At 41.4% G+C, this 20821-nt stretch overlaps 1 protein-coding gene and 2 non-coding genes across 3 annotated transcripts in view; 2 read left to right on the top strand and 1 right to left on the bottom strand.

The window, feature by feature from the left end:
- prdm6 (PR domain containing 6) overlaps window positions 1–20821 on the top strand; it is a 110092-nt gene that overhangs the window by 57333 nt on the left and 31938 nt on the right. The window contains exons 3-4 of the mRNA XM_007899381.2: window positions 3926–4053; window positions 12233–12357. Coding sequence (XP_007897572.2) covers window positions 3926–4053; window positions 12233–12357 — 253 coding nt within the window. The remainder of the gene's footprint in view (window positions 1–3925; window positions 4054–12232; window positions 12358–20821) is intronic.
- On the top strand, window positions 6399–6472 carry trnap-cgg. The gene has a single exon. It is a non-coding gene; the product is annotated as a tRNA-Pro (tRNA).
- Window positions 17045–17116, bottom strand: trnap-ugg. Its single transcript has one exon. It is a non-coding gene; the product is annotated as a tRNA-Pro (tRNA).

Genomic DNA, 20821 nt, shown 5'->3' with positions numbered 1-20821 from the left:
AATGTGATTCATTTTAATGGATTTTGTATTAAGTATTGAATAGGTTAGGCAGTGCTATAAACACAACTTTGTCATTGTTTAATTTATATTAATGATGATCTAATGACCTTTCCTTTACTATTGAGAGTAATTAGAGTAATTATAAGTGCTTAAGAGGTTAGTAGATGGTCAGACTTAAAAACATCGCCACCAAGTAAAACTATTTCTAAGTGTTTTGTCCACATGGCAGATGCACATCTCAAATCATGATATCCTTCCATTCTATTACCTTCTATTGTAATGACAAACCACAAACGTGTAGAGTGAGTGATGTTGTATTGGCTGGTGTCAGCAGTCTGCCACTGTTGAAATGTGGGTTTCTGCTATCTTTGCAGTGGGTAGAATGTAAACACGTTGTAATGTTTATGTGACATGGTAAAGAACACTTGTTAGAGACTCCAGTTGGAGAGTGGCAACATGTCTTCAAAGATGATAGGGTACATGCTTGAAAAGGTGAAAGGGCATAAATCTGCCCAGATGATAGAGCCCAGCTTCAGCTGTGATAGTAATTGACTTCATTGCTGGACATTCCAGCTGACTGTTACTTGAAATGGAGTGATATCTAGTAAATTTATAAAAGTTAACCACAAATCTCAAATGATAACCTCTATCCATATATTTTATTGCTATAACTGGATTAACGAATTGTTAGTTCTGAAATTTGTCAAAAAACATTAGGGGAATAAAATAAAAGCACACCAAATGCAGTGCTGTACATGCCCAAAGCAATTTTGCCCCAAACTTCTGTGCTCCAATAAGTGTAGGCATGTTGTCATTGTAGCACAGCAGACCGAGGGATCCAAAACCCTCTGTACTGTCTGATCTAGAATCTGTTTCTAAGCATGACTGGCTATGATGGCTTTTGGTAAGGACAATTAAATTGTTTTTTTTATCTGCAAAATAAAAACGCAGGTACTTTTCCTGTTGAAACAATTCCGCCAATACCTCTCCCCAAAAGCCGCTGAAACCCTGGTCCATGCCTTTGTCACCTCTCGGCTGGACTACTCTAACGCCCTCCTCGTCGGTCTCCCATCCACTACCATCCATAAAATCCAAATCATTCAAAACTCTGCCACCCGCATTCTCACCCGCACAAAACTCCGCTCCCCGATCACCCCAGTCCTTGACAGACTGCACTGGCTGCTTATCCCAGAGAGGATTGACTTCAAGAACCTCACCCTCGTATTCAAGTCCCTGAACTCCTCTGCACCCCCCTACGTCTCTGACCTCCTCTCTCCTCAAAATAGTACCCGTTGCCTTCGTTCCTCCGGGTCTGGCCTCCTCCTCGTCCCCTGAGTCCTCCACCCTCGGCAGCCGTGCCTTCAGCCACTATACCCCGAGGCTCTGGAACTGCCTTCCTCACTCCCTTCGTCTCGTTCCCTCCCTTCCCATTTTCAGGTCTCTGCCGAAGACCTTTTTTNCGACCGTGCATTTGATCACCTTCCTCCCCCTCCCCCTGGCTGGACCCCGGGATCCGTTACTGTGAAGCGCTCTGAGACGCCATCCGGCGTGGAGGGTGCTATATAAATCCAAGTTGTTGTTGTTGAAACAGGAGAAAATCAAGGGGAAAAATTGGAGCTGAAAAAGGGGTACATTCGGTGAAAAGCAGTAAAATATCTGCATTTGATTTGTGTTTTTCTTCATGCTAAAGGCAGTCAGAGAATGCCACAACATTTTTCACAGCACAACTCCAAACAGCTCCTTCACTCTCAGATCGTTGGTCTGATAACTGTGTCTGCTCAACCTTAACTTGGCTGAGAGTGCAAAATAACGTGGCTCACAAAACGATTCACAATAAGCAAATCCCAGATGTGTTGCAGTCAATCCTCTGGAACTCTATTCAGTTGCCGATCTCAGTTCCAACTTTTGTGAACTTTGGAATGAAAAGGACAGCAAGGCCTATTTTTATGTGAAGCCCCAAAAGTTTCAAGGACTCACTAGAATATAATACAAAATTACATTTGTAAAGTGCCTTTCAAGTTAGGAGGACGTTCCAAGGCGCTGAGCAGTCAGGGATTAGGATCCAAGCTGGGGGTTGAGGGTTTGGAATCAGAGAGAGTGGAGGGCACAGAAGGTAGAAGGGTGGCTGACGGCTTGGTCGAAGAGGAGAGTCTTGAGGCATGCCTTGAAGGAGGCAAGGGAGGGAACGAGGCGAAGAGAATGTGGGAAAGAGTTGCAGAGGGGGGGAGCTGAGATACTGAAGGCCTTACCGGCGATGGTGGAGAGAGCCTGGCGGGGGAGATGAAGCAGGCTGGAGCCTGCTGAGTAGAGGGAATGGACAGGTTGATAACGGGATAGCAGGACAGAGAGGTAGGAAGGGGCAAGGCCATGGAGGTCTTTGAAAGTGAGGAAGAGGATTTTGAACTCGATCCTCTGAGGGATGGGGAGCCAGTGGAGCCGGGTGAAGGTTGGTGTGATGGGGTAAGGGAGCCTAGTGCGGCAGAGAACACGAGCTGCAGAGTTCTGGATGATCTATACTGTAAAGTGAATTGACTGTATATATTGTGGGTGAAACATGGCAGTCAATTGCACACAGCAGTGTTCCACAAACAGTCATGGATTGAGTGACCAAAGTATTTTTTATTTATTTCAAAGGAGTTATTACCCCTGGAAAAGAGATCCACCAATTGACTAACAACCGGGTTCCTACTTACTGCTGGGTAAACAGAGGCATGTGGAGTAAGGAAACTTGCCCAATGTTTCGCTCTGCCAGGGAATCAAACCCAGGTCCTCTCTCTTGGAGGCAAGTACTCTAACCACTGAGCTACAGGACACCATTAGCCTAAATTAGCTGTGTGGAGTGGGTGAGCAGAGCAGATGAGAAGTATGAGAAGATCACAGAGATATGGAGGAGCTAGAGCATGAAGGGATTTATCGGTGATGGTGAGGATCTTGAAGTTGATCCATTGGGAGACAGTAGAGCCTGATGAGGTGTGGGGTGATAGGAGTGCTGAGTTTGGTGTTGGTGAGGATGCAAGGGAGGATGAGCTGGAGTTTGCAAATGGAGCAGGGATGGACTGGCTATTCAGGAAATCGGGAAATGTCCAAGTGCCCATGTTGCTCGACATCTCTGTGAAAATAGCTCACAATTTTTATAAAATACATAGACGGCTGGCTAGAGGACAATCTGCAACTTGACTCAATGCATGGTGTGATAGGCGGAGAGTCTAGAGGAGAGGAAAGCTGCCAAGATACAGGTCTATCAAATTATCCATTTCATTCACAAATCATTCCCATCTAAAACTTATACGCTACGTACTTTTCCCTTAAGAGATCAATTTGTCTACTTTAGTTAAATAATTCTGGACAAAATGCAACGTTTGGAGTATGCATGAATCTGGGGGTATTGTCTCACTGGCCAGAGTCTTGCTTGAATCCATCTAAACACACATGTTTTTCTTATTAATTTCTGTCTAATATATAATCTTTAGTATTTGCTATTGTGTAACATAACATGAAGTTAATCTGACCAATTCAGACTGTAACATGGCAGCTGTAATTCAGTGGAATAAAATGATTATATTTGAAAAGGAAGATTGTAAACTACTAACAAGAAGTGTTTTGCAACCAAAGCTCTGTAGTCTGTACCTTTTTAACAGTGGAATGTGCCTTTTCACATTAGATCCAATGTTATTGTTTCAGTAGATTAACTATCACTTTAACCTGATATAATGGTTAAACAAAATGAACTGTGACTTGTTTTAGACTATGGCATCTTTGGCCTTCTTTAACTATTTTAGAGACTCCTGAAATGTCACTAGCCTGTGACAAATCCTGTGGCCATAAATTTCTGGGTCTGACATCCCAGAGACACCACCAGGACTGCAAGGGAGTGATCACTGATGATGATTCTGTTAACAGGTTGAACTTTTGACCTCTTTCTCAGATATATGACCAGGAAGGATCGCTACAACATTTCATCGATGGCAGTGACCCCAGCAAATCAAACTGGATGCGATATATCCGATGTGCAAGACATTGTGGGGAGCAGAACATAACAGTTGTCCAGTACAGGTATGGGCACTTATAATAATAATAATAATAATAATCCTTGCATTTGATATAGCGCTTTTCACGTTGGGAGGACGTCCCAAAGCGCTTCACAGAACACACTGTAAAGTGAATTGACTGTATATTTGTGGGCGAACGCGGCAGCCAATTGCGCACAGCAATGTCCCACAAACAGTCGTAGATTGAAAATGACCACCAACATAACACTTAATGCAAGTTTTGGCAACTGCAGCAATATAATGTGTCAGCCTGGTTCAATGATAGCATTCTCACCTTTGAGTAAGAAGGTTGTTGGTTCAAGCCCCATGTCAGGATGTGGAAATCATGTAGAACCATAGAATCATAGAATTATACAGCACAGAAGGAGGTCATTCAGCCCATCATGTCTTTGTCGGTTCTTTGAAAAGAGCTATACAATTAAATCCCACTCCCCCGCTCTCTCCCCATAGCCCTGCAAACTTGTCCTCCCCAAATAATCATCTACGTCTCTCATAAAAGGTGTTATCGAATTGGCTTCCACCACCCTTTCAGGTAATGCATTCCAGATCCTAAAAAATTCTCCGCACCTCCCCTCTGTTTCTTTTAACAACTGTTTTAAATTGGTGCCCTTGGGTTACCGACCCACTCGCCAGTGGAAATAGTTTCTCCTTGTTCACCCTATTGAATCCCCTCATAATTTTTAATACTTCTATTGAGTCTCCTCTTAATCTTCTCTGCTCCAAGGAGAATAACCTTAGCTTCTCTAGCCTCTCCTGATAGCTGAAGTCCCTCAATCCTGGTACCATTCTGGTAAATCTCCTTTGTACTCTCTCCAATGTCTTGACAACCTTCTTAAAGTGTGGTGCCCAGAACTGAACACAATACTCTAGCTGAGACCCAACCAATGTTTTATAAAGATTCACATAACTTCCTGACTTTTGTATTCTATGCCCCTATTTATAAAGCCTAGTATCCCGTACACTTGTTTTTAACAGCTTTATCTACCTGTCCTGCCATCTTCAAAGATTTACTTAGATGAACCCCCAGGTCTCTCTGTTCCTTCACCCCCTTTAAGATTGTACCATCAGCTTATATCGCCTCTCCCCTTTTTTCCTCCCAAAATGCATCACATTTCTCCACGTTAAATTTCACCTGCCACGTGTCTGCCCGTTTTACCAGTCTGTCTATGCCCATGTCCACGCCTATGTCGACAGCATCCAGGCTGACACTCCAGTGCAGTGCTGGGGATTTGCTACATTATTGGAGGCGCTGTTGTTCAGATGATACATTAAACCGAGGTCCTGTCTGCCTAATTAGTGGATATTAAAGATCCATGGCACTCTTTGAAAAGAGGAATTTCTCTTGGTGTCCTGGCCAATAATCCCCCAGATAAAATTAATCACTCATTCCATGGCTATTTGTCGAAATTGGCTGCTGCGTTCGCCCATAAAATACACGCAATCACTCTACGGTATATCCTTTGAAGCGCTTTGAGATGTCCTCCTGACATGAAAAGACTCCACATGCCTAATAATAATCCCTCAAGAAAAAAAAAACAATAATAAATTGGTCACTTCAATCCACGACTGTTTGTGGGAACTGCTGTGCCCAATTGTCTGCTGCATTTCGCCCACAAATATACAGTCAATTCACTTTACAGTCTATTCCTATGCAAGCGCTATATCAAATGCAAGGACGATTATTATTATTATATTAAATGATAGTATTATTATTATTTATAATAAAATTAGACCACATAGTTTCATTTTGGCATGTTGATGGTTAATAAAATCAATTAATCTGAATTAAACTGAGGTCCAGTCTGCTTGATCTTCAGGTGGATATTTAAAATCCCACAACATTTTATGAATTACCCATGACTTACCTTACATTGGGAACACTCAGCAGGTCAGGCAGCATCTATGGAGAAAGGAATGTGAGCCAAAGTGAGTAAGCATCTATGGAGTTCCTTTCTCCATAGATGCTGCCTGACCTGCTGAGTGTTCCCAGCCACTTCTGTTTTGGTATCAGATTTCCAGCACCTGCAGTAATCACATTTTGTTTTTACTTTATTTATCTTATGGGGAATACTGCAAATAGGTCAGTGAGTCAATGACTGGATGGCATCAATTTAAGATAATTACCAAAGGAGCAAAGGAGAGATTAGGAGGATTTCTTTTTACACAGAAAGTTGTTAGGATCTGGAATGCCCTCTCAGGATCAGTGGTCAAGAAGAGAAAGATACTAGCTTTCAAGAAGGAACTAGATTCATATCTAATAAAAGGGTATTATGCAGGGGTATGTGGAAAAGGCAAGTAAATTGGAGTAAGTTAATTGCTCTTTCAAAGAACCAACAAGTGGACATGTGGAGTCTTGTAGCTTAGTGGTTAGAGCACTCGCCTCGGAAGTGAGAGGACCTGGGTTCGATTCCTGGGCAGGGTGACGAGTTGGGCAAGTTTCCTTATTCCACGCGCCCCTGTTAACAACCGGAACCCGGTTGTTAGCCGATTAGCAGATCGCTTTTCTGGGGGTAATAATCCCTTGAACTAACTAACTAACCATGACTGTTTGTGGTACACTGTTGTGTGCAATTGGCTGCCACATTTCGGCCACAAAACATAGTCAATTCACCTGACAGTATATTCTGTGAAGCGCTTTGAGATGTCTAGACGTGACAAGGTGCTATATCAAATACAAGGATTAATATTATCAAATATTATTAAACTGACATGATGCGCCAAATGACCTTCTTCTTACTGAAAATGTCTCCAGTATTGCGCCACTATTAGTTAAAAACATGCACTTAAGTTGCTCCATCGTCACTATTCTTATCCTTAAAGACACAATTATAATTTGGATGTAATGCACTTCCTTAGGTTTTCAAACCATGAAGTACCATTATACAGAAGTACTTGAGTCATACAATTCCAAGCATAACACAAGATCAACAACAAATTGCATTTATATCATACCTTTCACATCGGAAGGATGCCCCAATGCACCGAAACATAAGGCATACTAAAGTACATTACAATCATAAATAGTGTAGTTTTTCCTCAGAGGAAGTAAAAGGATTAAAGAAGGTCAGATAGCAGACATCAGTAAGCGAGATCCTTTTAGTTATGTTAGTAGTAGACAGAATGTTAATCACTTTGATGGGTCCTTTAAGGGATAAATCAGGAAGAAATGTTATGACTCCATTTAATAAATCTCAACTGGCTTTTTGATTACTCTCTTTCCTCATAATTTTTTTTATTTCTTTGTTTCATTTGGCTTTTAAGTTACTTTTTGTTCAGCGTTATTTAATTAGTAAGGACTCTGAGATGCCACCCTACGTGAAGGGTGCTATATAAATGCAACTTGTTGCCCTTGTTGTTTTAATATTGGCCAATTTATTTACTCTTAGTATGAATATTATCACATCAAATGCATAACATGTACTCTCAGTCACTATGAACAGTGACACTGCTTCTGGCATAGAAACAGGCCTCCAGTAAATAATATAACCAAAACATCAACATAGTATACTACAAAATATAACATATAGCTTGAAATGACTTACGAACATAAGAAATCAATGAATGAAAAAAATCTATTTACCTATCAAACCAATCCCTCCATAAGTCATGAATGTCTAACCAACCTTTTTAATTTGTTGAGGAAAGGTTTTGCAAAGTTTGTTTCCACAAAATGTAAGTAAAGCAAAACCCCAGCATATCCAATACATCTTATGACAGTTCCCTTTCTTAGTGACCAAGCTCTCTTGTTTTATGATGAGATGCAATTCTCTCCACTTGATGACTGCCAATAGTTGATCGTGTATTTTCAATGTTTTACAGCCTAACCAATAACCTGCTTGGATTGCTTCCTTCCAGGAGCAGGGAAAATTATAATAAGAATAATCTTCACATTTAATATACCACCTTTCATTGCAGGAGGATATCTTAATGTGCTTCACAGGATATACTGTAAAGGGTAGTGACTGTGTATTTCATAGGCAGGGCGAAACCTTGGGCAAGTTTCCTTACTCCACACGCCTAATAATAATCCCTCCAAAACCAAAAACAATAATAAATTGGTCATTTTCAATCTACGACTGTTTGTGGGACATTGCTGTGCGCAATTGGCTGCCGCGTTCGCCCACAAATATACAGTTAATTCACTTTACAGTGTGTTCTGTGAAGCGCTTTGGGACGTCCTCCCGACGTGAAAAGCACTATATCAAATGCAAGGATTATTATTATTATTATTATTATAAATGCAGCAGCCAGTTTACGTACAGCAATGTTCCATAAATAGCCATGAAGTGGCTGATCAATTCTTATTTGGAAGATTATTGGCTATGACATCGGGAGAAACTCCCTTCTCCTTTCAAATAGTACCATGGGCTCTTTAAGGTCCACAATAACAACAAAATTACATTTGCATAGTGCCTTTCATGTCAGGAGGACATCCCAAGGTACTGGAACAGGCAGGCAGATGGGACCTTGGACTAACATCTCATCCAAATGATGACTTCTCCAACAACAATTCAGCACACCACTAGCATTGCACTGGAGTGTTATCATAGACACTTTGAGTTCAAATATTTCAATGTAGGTTTCAACCTACAACCGTCTGACTCATAGGAAAGAGTCCTACCAAGAGAACCAGGCTGATCATCAAAGTTGCAACTAATCTATAACTGGAGAAGGCAGTTCAAGTACTGAAAACAGTCATGCATAGTAAATGAGTATTTAGATAGATTTATATATCTTCAATCCACAAATATTGACACATGATATAGTATAGACAATTATATATATATATATCTTATTAGCATCAATTATAACTTATGTTGTGTTAATGATATAAATTCTTGTGCACTTACAGAACACATTTGTGGCAACAGAAATCAGTGCACACCATTTTAACGGTGCTTGGTCAATGGAAGTAGTTGGAAAAAGGAAAACATTTGCTTGTCACTAAGATATTCCTGCAGTGCTAAGATGGGTTTTGTTTTGCTAAACTAGCATTAAAGACTCTTAACTCTAAAGCCATTTTTCAGCTACCCAAAATCCCAAAGGCTGAAGGTGGGTGCGATTACATGGCACACTTGATAAAGCCAATCTTTAACATGTAAAAGCTCATCAAACCCACAAGGGCTGCTAATGGATGAGTGAACCTGCTGGTGGCCCTTAGAGTCCAATTGCACTCAGATGAGTAAATCTGTCCAAAGAAGCCTAAGGAATAAAAAACAAACAAGCTACAAGCACTTACTGTACATACACTACTCCCCTCACTAGTCTGACTCTTTATTGCATTTGTGTTCTATCTTATTGATCTCTCAGTGGAACCAGGTTTCCACGAATGTTGCACCTCCCTCTCCCTGTGGAAGGTGTCTGGGCTTCCTTGACCACTTCATGAACCCAGACATTGTTGTCCCAGACATTGACCCTAGAAGCCCTGCTTTAATGCTACATTTCAATAACTAAGACGGATTTTTATTGGTGTTTTTGGAAGTAAGGTTGAAAAAGTATATACACCCTAAGTATATATAAATACATGATTTTAAGTTATAATCTGTCCCATGGAGTTAAGTAGGCCAGAAAAATATAGTTAAATCATAATAATTAATTCATAATGTTGTATTCTATGATAAGGAATCTATTAAGAAATACTGTAAGTTACACCCAAATGTTTTTTTCTCCTTACTTTTCCTACTTTTTTCCCAGGATGTTATATTTAATTTGCTTCCTTTTTAATTCCTTAATAAGGAAACATGTTAGAATTCCAACAGTCCTTGGGAACGCATCTCCAAAAGTAAGTTGTAGGAGTTTGGAATACCCACAAGTTGACGGGACTTAATTCCATTTACTAGAGCAGTCCCCATTTCTTATTAAGAATTCCGGCTAGGAAATACTACAAATTACATCAACATTCTGTAGCATTACTAAATTCTGATCCAAGAAATGTGACTATGGCTTGACAGAGAGTAGAGAGGAATGCTGTTAGAATATCCCCTAATATAGTGCTGCCTCACTTTGAGTGTGCATCTGCTGTGGACTTCCACTAATTGGTTTGGAACACCCGACTCTTCGCGCTGAAAAGCTGACTTCCGAGCTAAAAGTGTTCGACGTGGGGTCAGAGGGTCGCTGATAATGTCACTTCCTGCATACTGCTTTCCTGCCTAGGAAATGTTGGTGATGTCACTTTGCAAAGGAAGTGCCATCAGTGCCCTTCTCATGTATAGTGTGCAAGCACAATTTGCAGGAACTGACGTCAGTGGCGACCTGATGACCTGGAAGTCAGCTATCGTAGTGCTTCACTAATAACATGACTTCTAAGCTATTGGTCCTAAAGAACTGCATTATAATGAGATTCCCGTATATAATGAATATTGCAACATAAATATTGCACAATGATAAAAACACATACTTATGTTGTCCATAAATATCTAATCTGGTGCTTGCCAGCTGCTTTAAATTCAATAAATTTTGATTTGTGACATCTTAATGGATTTCTCTTCAAAGATCTCTTATGATTGATTGACACCCTTCCCCTCCCCATCCTTAACACTTTGTTTTAGTTTGTGCTGACAATAACGTTCACTGGCATGACACTGGCTGCACCAGAGACAGGACATCATGCAGTTTATCTTTATGAGTCATCCAAACACAATACTAAATACATGTCAGCAAAGGAAATATTAGCCAAGAGGAAAAATGCCTTTGATGTGCTTCAGCATGCAGTGATTTGTGTACGACATGGAACTCCTGCCCTCCTGTGAGGAACCCTGTATGCTTATAGTTTTGTAGTCCTTCTCTAAAAGCCTCCAAGACCACCCATTGCTTTAAAACAGTCCTGTATTTTCAGTAAGAACTAAGCATTTCTGTCTAGCAAAGGCCTTATTGCATACAATACATTGAGCAGTGTTTATTGTTTCGGGAAACCTAACTCAGAGAAGAAGGAGGGCAAAAAGGCTTTTCCTCCGCCCCTCAAGTTATGAGGCATATGCAATTTATAGTCCAGACCTTGTTTGAAACTGTGAAATAGTGGAAAGAATTAATACAATTTACAAGCCTCTGTGAACAGAGCAAGCAGTCCAGGGCATAGTTTTTGTCAGATATTCATAGGCACACCAAAAACATTGTGCTTAGCCAGCAGTGCCTGAGTCAAATGGGGTGACAGGATGTTCAGGAAAAAAAAACATAAATGAATTTTTTGCAGCTGCAAGTGAAACGTTGAGATTCTTCAATTTTTTATATTGATCTTCATGATCCTGTTGCCAAGAGCCACTTGACAATGACAAAATAGGTTGACAAGTGCATATCTCACTCTTATGAAATATGTGCCGACAGATTCTGTGTGTGTCTGCGATGTTAAGCAAACAAATTGCATTGGCGTGAGCAATTCTTCAAGCCACGTCCCGGTTAAAGAGACAGCGCTGCAATTTTTCTTCAGCTAAAGAGGTTGTACCTCACAATTCGCTCTAATTTGCAAGATTGACCAAAAGGATTTGTAAATAATGGAATCTGGAGCTACCCGGCTGTATCTTACAACAACAAGTTGCATTTATATGGTACCCTTCACACAGGAAGCTCCTCAAAGCACTGAACCTTAGGCCAACTTATGGATCTCCTTGATGCCAGGAGTTTTGGTGAGATTGGTATCCAAGCAGTTACAATGGATCGACCTGTCTGGGCCTGGGTACCTATAAGATTTACTCTTGGAAATCTCACAAATTCTAATCTTTTTTAAAAAAATCTTTGTATTAAAGTTTTTTTTCTCTTCTCTTCTTCCTCCGTGCACCACACAATTGGGATAAAATTCTTCCTAGAACTAGATTTACTCTATTTATGTAATAATAATAATATTTATGTAGCCACTTTTATGGACTTGCACCCTTTAAGAACTGAGATATGAGATCCCTTGCTTGTTTTGCATAGACCCTTCTTTCAGCTGTTGAAGTCAGGAGGCTTTCATCCCTTCGACCTGGAAAGTAATCTCAACCTTTGCAGAGAAAATTGAGACATGTAATGTGATGATCATTACTGGTGATACTTATCACAACACAGAAATTATCAGCCTCCCAATGTCTTCCACAAACGATCCCCTCTCCTGTCCCCAAGGACATTTGGGAAATGATGGGAACTTTCATATGTCCACAAAAAAATACACAGTTTGAATTTTGTTTTTTTGCCTTTTGTTTCTTCTTTTTCAGATCATGCATATTCTACAGAGCTTGTGTGGACATCCCAAGAGGAGTGGAGCTCCTAGTCTGGTACAATGACAGCTACACATCATTCTTTGGGATCCCATTTCAATGTGTCGCACAGGATGACAATTGTAAGCATTTTATTTGGTGTCTCCAAAAAAAACAGATGCAGAATTTACTCTCAACCTCTCACTTCACTGATACATTCTGTTCATTCAATAATAACAGTAGTCTTTGCATTTGATTTAGCACTTTTTACATGGCGGGCAGGGTGGGGGGAGCAGGGGGGATGACTTCATTGGATTTACTGTAAAGTGCGATGACTGTGTATTTTGTAGGAAAAAAACATTCTTAATGCTCCACTGATCTGTGACTAATGTAAAGTTATGCTTTGAAGGTTGCTACTGAACATAATTTGCACTGCTTCTTTGTTAGGTATTCTTTATTCAACAAAATGTCTCGGATTTTATTAGTGAATGTAAGCCTGTTAATACTCACTGTCTGTGCTCACCCTGAAAGAGAATGGATTTCACTGTTTGGGTTGGAAATGTATTTAAATAGCAAAAATCCATATTTGATTATTCTACAGATTAATGTTAACTGTTCCAAACCAGCTCCTCCAAAGGCTCAGTTGGCAAAGCCTCTGCATGTGTGTAATTGAACCATCCAGATCAGGAAGGTCTAGGTGTTTATCCCTAAGGCATCAGGAAAGTTATTGCAAATAGCCTCAGCATCACTAGACTAGGAAGGGCCATGTCTTGCATGGGCTTATTACTATCTAGTGACTCCAAGATGTAGATATCAGATGAGAACAGAATACAACAAAAACAACAACAACAAGATTCCATTTATTGAGCACCTTTCACGTCGGGAGGACGTCCCAAGGCGCTGTACAGTTGGGTCAGGACCCGAGCATTGGGGGGAAATGGTCAGGGTGAGGGGATGGAAGGGAGGGAGCGAGGAGGGGGTAGAGAGTCGAGAGGGGAGCTGAAGGCACGGTCAAAGAGAAAGGTCTTGAGACTGGCCTTGAAGGAGGAAAGGGAGGAGGCGGCGAAGGCACTGGGGGATAGAGTTCCAGAGCCTAGGGGTTGAGAGGCTGAAGGCCCGGCCACCGATAGTAGGGCGGTTGGGGCGGGGGATGTGGAGCAGACCGGAGCCATAGGAACGGAGGGTACGGGCGGGTAGGTAGGGGGATAGTAGGTCGGAGAGGTAGGAGGGAGCGAGGCCATGAATGGCCTTGTAGGTGAGGGTGAGGATCTTGAATTCGATCCTCTGGGGGATGGGGAGCCAGTGGAGGTGAGCGAGGGTGGAAGTGATGTGTTCCCGAAGCCTGGTGCGGGACAGTACACGAGCTGCAGAGTTCTGAATGACCTGCAGCTTGTGGAGGGAGGTGGCGGGAAGGCCGGCGAGGAGAGAGTTCCCATAGTCCAGCCTTGAGGTGATAAAGGCGTGTAGAGCCACCTTCTCTATAATAGTCACCTTCTCATCGTCTGAAACTTTCCCCACAGCGACTGTTTTTAGGTCACTGCTGTGAGCAATTGGCTGCCGCATTTTTCCTACAAATACACAGTAAATTCACTTTACAATATATTCTGTGAAGCGCATTGAGATGTCTAGAAGACATGAAAAGCCCTATATCAAATGCAAGGATTATTATTATATGTGTGAAATCCCTCCACTGTTGGACAGATTTCCTGTTTGGATTCACACGTTGTAACCTGTGATGTATTAAATTATGATGTAATAATTATCACATTATTGATAACTACATTCAACAAACCCAGCCAATACCAATGATTGTGGATCTCACTGCTGTCCCAAATTCATTAGTCTGAAGCCATACCCTCTGCCATTTGACTAGATAGCCATTGGCCTGAAGGTTTGCAAATAACAGCCTAATGTAATAAACAAAATTGGAATGAAGCCAACACTCTGCTAACTCATTTCAATGCCGGTCTTAGGCTATCAACTGGTTTTAGTTATGGCCTGGCCTCATTCATCACATTTATCATTTTTTTATCCCGAGCAGATTAGCCATCTGTGGGCGTGGCCTTGATGGTATAGCAGATAGAGCTTCAGTGTACGGGTTGGGGTCTTGCTGGTTCAAATCCCAGCCTATACTGATGTCAACATGTGGAGAGACGCTAAATTGGCTACAGCCATCCAAGGTTCAGTGATGTTTAAATCAGCTGAGTTTACTGGCTCCGGTCCCTCTTCATTATTCCAACTAGTAGTGTTTGTGTGTGTTATTTGTGTGTGTTTGGCAATCAGCTCCTGTGGATTTGGACACCAGCATGCAGAGATTGGGAACCAGGAGCACTGACATATGCTAATGGGAGATATTCGAAAACTAATTGGACACTACATTATTTTTTAAAAAATAACTGCCAACCTGGGAAAGTAAGGGAAGGTGGCTGGCACCTTCTGCAGAGGTGGGGAACAACTGGAATTGAAAAAGATAAATTTGTGATCCATATACTGCTGTATCGAGGAGAAATCTAACTTGTCATGTTGCATTTTGTCAGCATCATTTGACACCATTGTTTCTTCACCCTGTAGTGACTTATGGATAAGATTACATTAACCTTGTTCTCTAGCTGTGCTATATTAACCCACAAACCCGCAATTACTTATGTTTATAGTATATCCCGTGAAACAGTTTGAAACATCCTCCCAACGTGAAATGTAATGATGATAATGCAGATTATTATTATAAACATGAAATTAAGCAGAACATTATATAGCACAAGTAATAATATAAGTGTCCCTGGGTCTGGATTTCTCCTCGATCAGACATCCTATGGCACAGAACTTATGGCAGTAATTTATTTTGTGGCTAAGTTACTGTCGTGTGCAGAGAGGTTTAATTTGATGGTTTATACAGATTTCTTAATAATAAATGTGTAATTATCCAATTTCTAGAACATCAATGAGGAAAAATTCCACCTCGGTCTAGATCTATTCTATTTATGTTGTGTTTTTAGAGCATCCGGAATTTGGAAAATTGTTGAATTAATGCTTAACTTTGAAGATGTTCTGTGATTCTTAAAAAAGTTACGGAAAAATAGCTTCAAAATTAAGGTTGCATTTAAGAAATTAGTAAACTGTGGATACTCTTAAATAATAATAATAATCCTTACATTTGGTATAATATCTTTCACATGAAATGCTACATAAATAGTGTAAATCTTGACCCAGGTGGAATTTCTGCCCACAAATGTCATGAGAATGCATTCTAACATGTAATGTTGTCTTTTACATTTAACATTTTAATGTTTTTATATAATTGCACATTTATTGTTAAGACATCTGTTAAAAAAATGCTGCAAACTTGATACATTACCAATATTTCATTTTAAAATAGGGTAGATATATTTTAAGTGTAGCTTAATGCCATGTTGAAGCAACTTAAATGATTATGTGCAATAAGTTTGTGGCGGAGCAATCCCAAACCAATTGTTTTCAGTAATGCTCAATCCTTCCCTCAACACACTGTATGTGTATCTAATTAGTTTTAAAGCATGTTAATTGATTTGGCATTAACTGCTTTTCTCAGGCTTTGCTCCAGTACCCCTTGTGAGTTTGCTTTGTAATCTCACCGAAGGCTTGTTAATGTTACATTGTTGTGTCCTCTCATTCTACCCTCACAGACTAAGTTAAATAACTTGCTTACATCTGGTTTACCTAGGAATTTTTGCATTTTAAAGACCCATGTAACGTTCATTCAATTTTATTTTTTGAATGAAAAAGCTTTGTGAGTCTTTCTTCATTGTTCTGACGTGTAAAGCCTGGAATCATCCTTGGCAGTCATCTCTGAGCTATTTTCCAATGAATCAATATCCTCTTTGAGGAAGGCTGCCAAAAAGTGTGCACCATATTCCAGAAGTGGCCTCAACAATGTCAGAATAATTTCAGTTGACCTGATATCAAATGCTCCCCAGATATAACCCAGCACAGCACTTGATTTGCTTTATTGATACTGCTTCACATTGACTGGATACTTTCAGGTCATGGTCAGTGATCACACCCAAATCCTTTCCCCTTTACATCTTTGCTGATGGACACCACTTCATACACTTTGTACACATGTCCCTGAAGACAAAAAGGGTACGGGGCAGTAGGAAGAATATTTTTATACTGAAAACTGTGTTGAATCCCTTCCCCGAATAGCTGTTGAAGCTGACTACAATGAAAGCATTTAAACAATAATAAATAATAAAACATTAATAAACACTAACTTGCAGTTATATATTATATATTATAATTATCAGTAAAAAAATCTGCAAGATGAGGTATAAATTTGAAGAGTCACCAAAGGATTTGTAAATAATGAATTTCAGGTATTGTCGATGAGTCAGTGATTAGAGGGCATTAATTTAAGATAAACAAGCAAATAGGGAGATTAGGAGAATTTTTTTCCTCAGAGAAGTTAGGATATGGGACAACCTGCTAAAGGTGGTGTTGAGGCAGAGTCCATATTAGCTTTTCAAAAAGATCTAGATAGATATCTAAAAAGGAGTAAACTACAGGGTTGGGGAAAGGGCAGGTAAATAAAATAATAGATAACCCCCTTGCATTTCATATCACGCCTTATCACATCTTCGAGACTTATCAAAGCGTTTCACAGAATATACTGTAAATTAATTGACTATATATTTTGTGGGCGAAATTCGGCAGCCAATTGCACACAGCAGTGTATCACAAACAGTCGTGTATTTATTATTATTTTTTTCTGAAGGAATTATTACCACTGGAAAAGCGATCCACTTACTGCTAGGTAAATGGAGGCGTGTGGAATAAGTAAACTTGCCCATTGTTTTGCCCTGCTGGGAATCAAACCCAGGTCTCTTGCTTCCAAGGCGAGTGCTCTAACCACTGAGCTACAAGACTCCACAGGACTGAAAAGGATTGCTCTATAAATGAGTCAGCACAGATATGATGGGCCGAACGACCGTCTTCTGTGCTGAAAATTTCTATGATTAGGACCGACCCTCTGCACTCCACCCCAACATGCCCCCAGCCTTCCCCCCCACGTCTGAACTGAGATCAGCATCCAAGTGTTCCAGAGAGTCGGCCTGTGGGATAAACAGAATCCACTAGTTACAAATCAGTTTGTGAATCTCATCATTTAGATCCAGTCATAGCCTGCCCCTACTGTTGAATCTTGGCCCAGAGAGCTTCTGGTTCTATTCTGGTGGAAGATCACAAGAGAGGTTGACATGAAGAAGGCCTTTTGGGCCATTTTTTTTCATAGATTCATAGAATGTTACGGCACAGAAGGAGACCATTCGGCCCATCGAGTCTGTGCCGGCTCTTTGACAGAGCAAGTCACTTTCACTAACCCCAATCACCAGCTTTCTCCCCATAACCCTGCAAACCCGTCTTCCCCAGATACCTATCCAGTTCTCTCTTAAAATTTAATCTCACCCCTCCAGAATATACCCAGGAGAAGAAGGGATAAAAAGGAACACATTTTGAGAAAAAGAAGGCTCTCTCAGTAATAGTAATCCTTGCATTTGTTATCAAATCGCAACATCTAAAAGGTTTGGGGCTAGTGGGGCTTGAACCCACTACCTTCTAACTTAGAATAAAAAACATCATCAAATAAGGCAGACTGACACTGTAACGATGACAACAACTTGCACTTATATAGCCCCCTCCACACAGGTCTCAGAGCGCTTAACAGTGGCGGAACCTGACTCTGAGCCGGGGGTGGAGGGGTGGGGAGGTGGCCTTAAGCACGGTTGAAGAGGAAGGTTTCCAGTTGAGACTTGAAAAAGGGGAGAGGGGACAAGGTGGAGGGATTGAGGGAGAGTGTTGCAGAGTTTCGGGGAGTAGTGGCTGAAAGCGCAACCTCTGATGGTGAGGCGGAGGGTGCGAGGGACGAGCAGAAGGCCGGTGCCAGTCAAGTGGATGCACTAGGTGGTGGATTGGGGAGTGAGGAGTTCAGAGAGGTAGGGAAATTCCAGGGAGTGAATGGGAGTGAACACGAGTGTGAGGATCTTGAAGTCAATCTGTTCGGTGATGGGGAGCCAGTGGATCCTGGCCAGAACTGGTGAGATGTGGGTACGGAGTTTGGTCCGGGGCAGTATGTGGGCGGTAGAGTTTTGAATGAGCTGGATCTTGTGAATTGTGGAGCTGGGGAGATCGGCAAGAAGTGCGTTGGAGTAATCCAAGCGAGAGGTGACAAACGCATGCACGAGGGTTTCGGCTGCATTTGGGATAAGGTATGTTCGCAAGCAGGCAATGTGGTGGAGATGGAAGAAGGCAGTCCTGGTCAGAATCTGGATATGGGGGAGGAGGGACAATGGGGGGTTGAACCAGACGCCTAGATTGTGCACTGTTCGATAAGTCTGAGGGAGAGCCCAGGGAGGTTGAGGAGTTCAGATCCACAGGACTGAAGACGTTGACTGGAGCCAAGGAGTATGGCTTCCGTCTTGTCCATATTCCGCTGCAGGAAGTTTACACTCATCCAGGCCTTGATGTCTGCCAGAGAAGCTGATAGAACATCGGCGGACCCAGAGTCGGTACTGCAGGAGGCAAAGTGTGTGATCCGCATACATGTGAAAGTTTACTCCATATCTATGGATGACATTGCCTAGAGGGAGCATATTGATAAGGAAAAGAAGGGGGGCAAGGATAGAGCCCTGGGGAACCCTGCAGGTGACTGGGCAGGGGAGGGAGGAGAAACCATTTGCCAAGATGAAATGGAGGTGGTTGGTTAAGTAGGACTCAAACCATGCGAGTGCGGTCCCTCTAAGGTGGATGAGGGAGGAAAGGCAATGGAGGAGTATAGCGTGGTTGACTGTGTCGAATGCAGAAGAGAGATCCAAGAGGACGAGGAGGCAGAGGGAGCCCTGGTCGCAGATAGTGAGGACGTCATTTGTAACTTTGACAAGCGCTGTCTCTGTGCCGTGGGCGAAAACCCGACTGCAGGAGTTCAAGGAGGGAGTGGAGGGAGAGGTGTGACCGAAGTTGACCTGCAACAATGCGTTACAGGATTTTGGCAAGGAAGAGTAGGTTGGAAGTGTGAGAGATTAGAGGGATTGAGGGTGTGAGAGATTAGAGGGTAGTGTGAGAGATTAGAGGGATTGAGGGTATTTTGGGGGGGAGGGGTGTGATAATAGCGGTTTTCAGGGGAGTGGAACAGAGCCTATGGAGAGGCACTGGTTGACCATATTGTCTAGCAGGAGGGAGAGGAGGGGGAGTTGAGTGACTATCAGCTGGGTGGGGGGGTTCGAGTAATCGGGTGATGAATTTCATCCAAGTGATTGTGGTTGAGAGGGAGAAGGGAGAAATGGGGGCAAAGGAGTGTAAGGAGAGGGGATTGGCAGGAGCCGTGGAGGAAGGAGAAAGCAGTGTGGATGGTCTGAGTGGGGTGGAAGGGGACATGGGGGGAGGAGGCAACATAATCACTGTAGACACTGCAACATACTCATTGTAATTTTAACCAATAAAAATAATTCAAACAGGCTTTTAATGTTTAAGTAACTTTTTCCTTAACAATTTGGATACTTCAGGGCCACTGACACTGGTAAATTAAGAAGAAAACGAAAATGAACAAGACTTCCAATAAAATCAATTCTCTTTCCAAAGATACATAGTTTGTGTGGAGTGTCTCCACAATGGCTGCCTGAAAAATTTAATTCCATTGTTCCCTTTTTGGATATTATTGTAGGCCACAACTTAAAAAAAACTCTCAAATCTTTCCAGAAAAGCCAGCAGTTTCTGTAGCTCCTTTTCTCTTTGTCACTTAAGCCTTAAGAAAACAGCTTCTCAGGATGAACAGCATGAACAGGAAAGTGTAATCCATCTGAGTATTTACATATACAAGCAAAGCCACAACAGTTTGCTCTGGACACTGAGATAAAAGATCAATGGCTAGCTGATAGCATTGAGGGAACTGGCTAGTTGCTGAACAGGCAGCAATAGAAGATGCAGCTAAGGTGACCTTCTTTGCATAAATTGCCAACGTCTGCTCAGGATCTAGATTGAAACCAGAGGTAGTATAGACTATTGGTCCTTAGACACTATATTGATTAGCAGACTACTGGTCTCCATAGTGTGGACCGAGTAGCACTTATTTTTCACCCCTTTTTATTTTTCTAAGATTTTAGAATAGAATCAGTAAGCAGATGTAAGCTCAACCAAATACAAGATCTATGATGCAACGATGGGGCAAAAGTGCTATTGTGGATAGTTTGAGAGAAAATTGTACATTAATCCAAGACATCTCTTAAACTTGGATCACTCGGCTTGTGTGTTGATGAAGAACCATCTAGCTGTGAGAATTGATGTGAATTTGTAGGAGATTTTAATCATCAATACCTTAATCACAAATCAAATGGATTTCACAAGTCATGAACAGATGGCACAATTCGCACTTCTCACCCTGACGAGAATATCACAATTACACCTTATTGCAGCTTTAGTGTTGAAAGCCGATCTGAATTAGACTGCCACAAAGTTAATTCTATGCAAAATATGTGAGATTGTCAAGACGTTATGGGAAAACCAGGATTTACGCTGAATCAGCTCATATTTAGGAAACAGATATTTTTTAGTAGGTCTTATTTGAAAGTATCTTTTCTTAGG

Source organism: Callorhinchus milii, unplaced genomic scaffold (assembly GCF_018977255.1).
Source record: "Callorhinchus milii isolate IMCB2004 unplaced genomic scaffold, IMCB_Cmil_1.0 Scaffold1, whole genome shotgun sequence".
Classification (NCBI taxonomy): domain Eukaryota; kingdom Metazoa; phylum Chordata; class Chondrichthyes; order Chimaeriformes; family Callorhinchidae; genus Callorhinchus; species Callorhinchus milii.
This window is presented reverse-complemented; position numbering and strand designations above follow the sequence as displayed.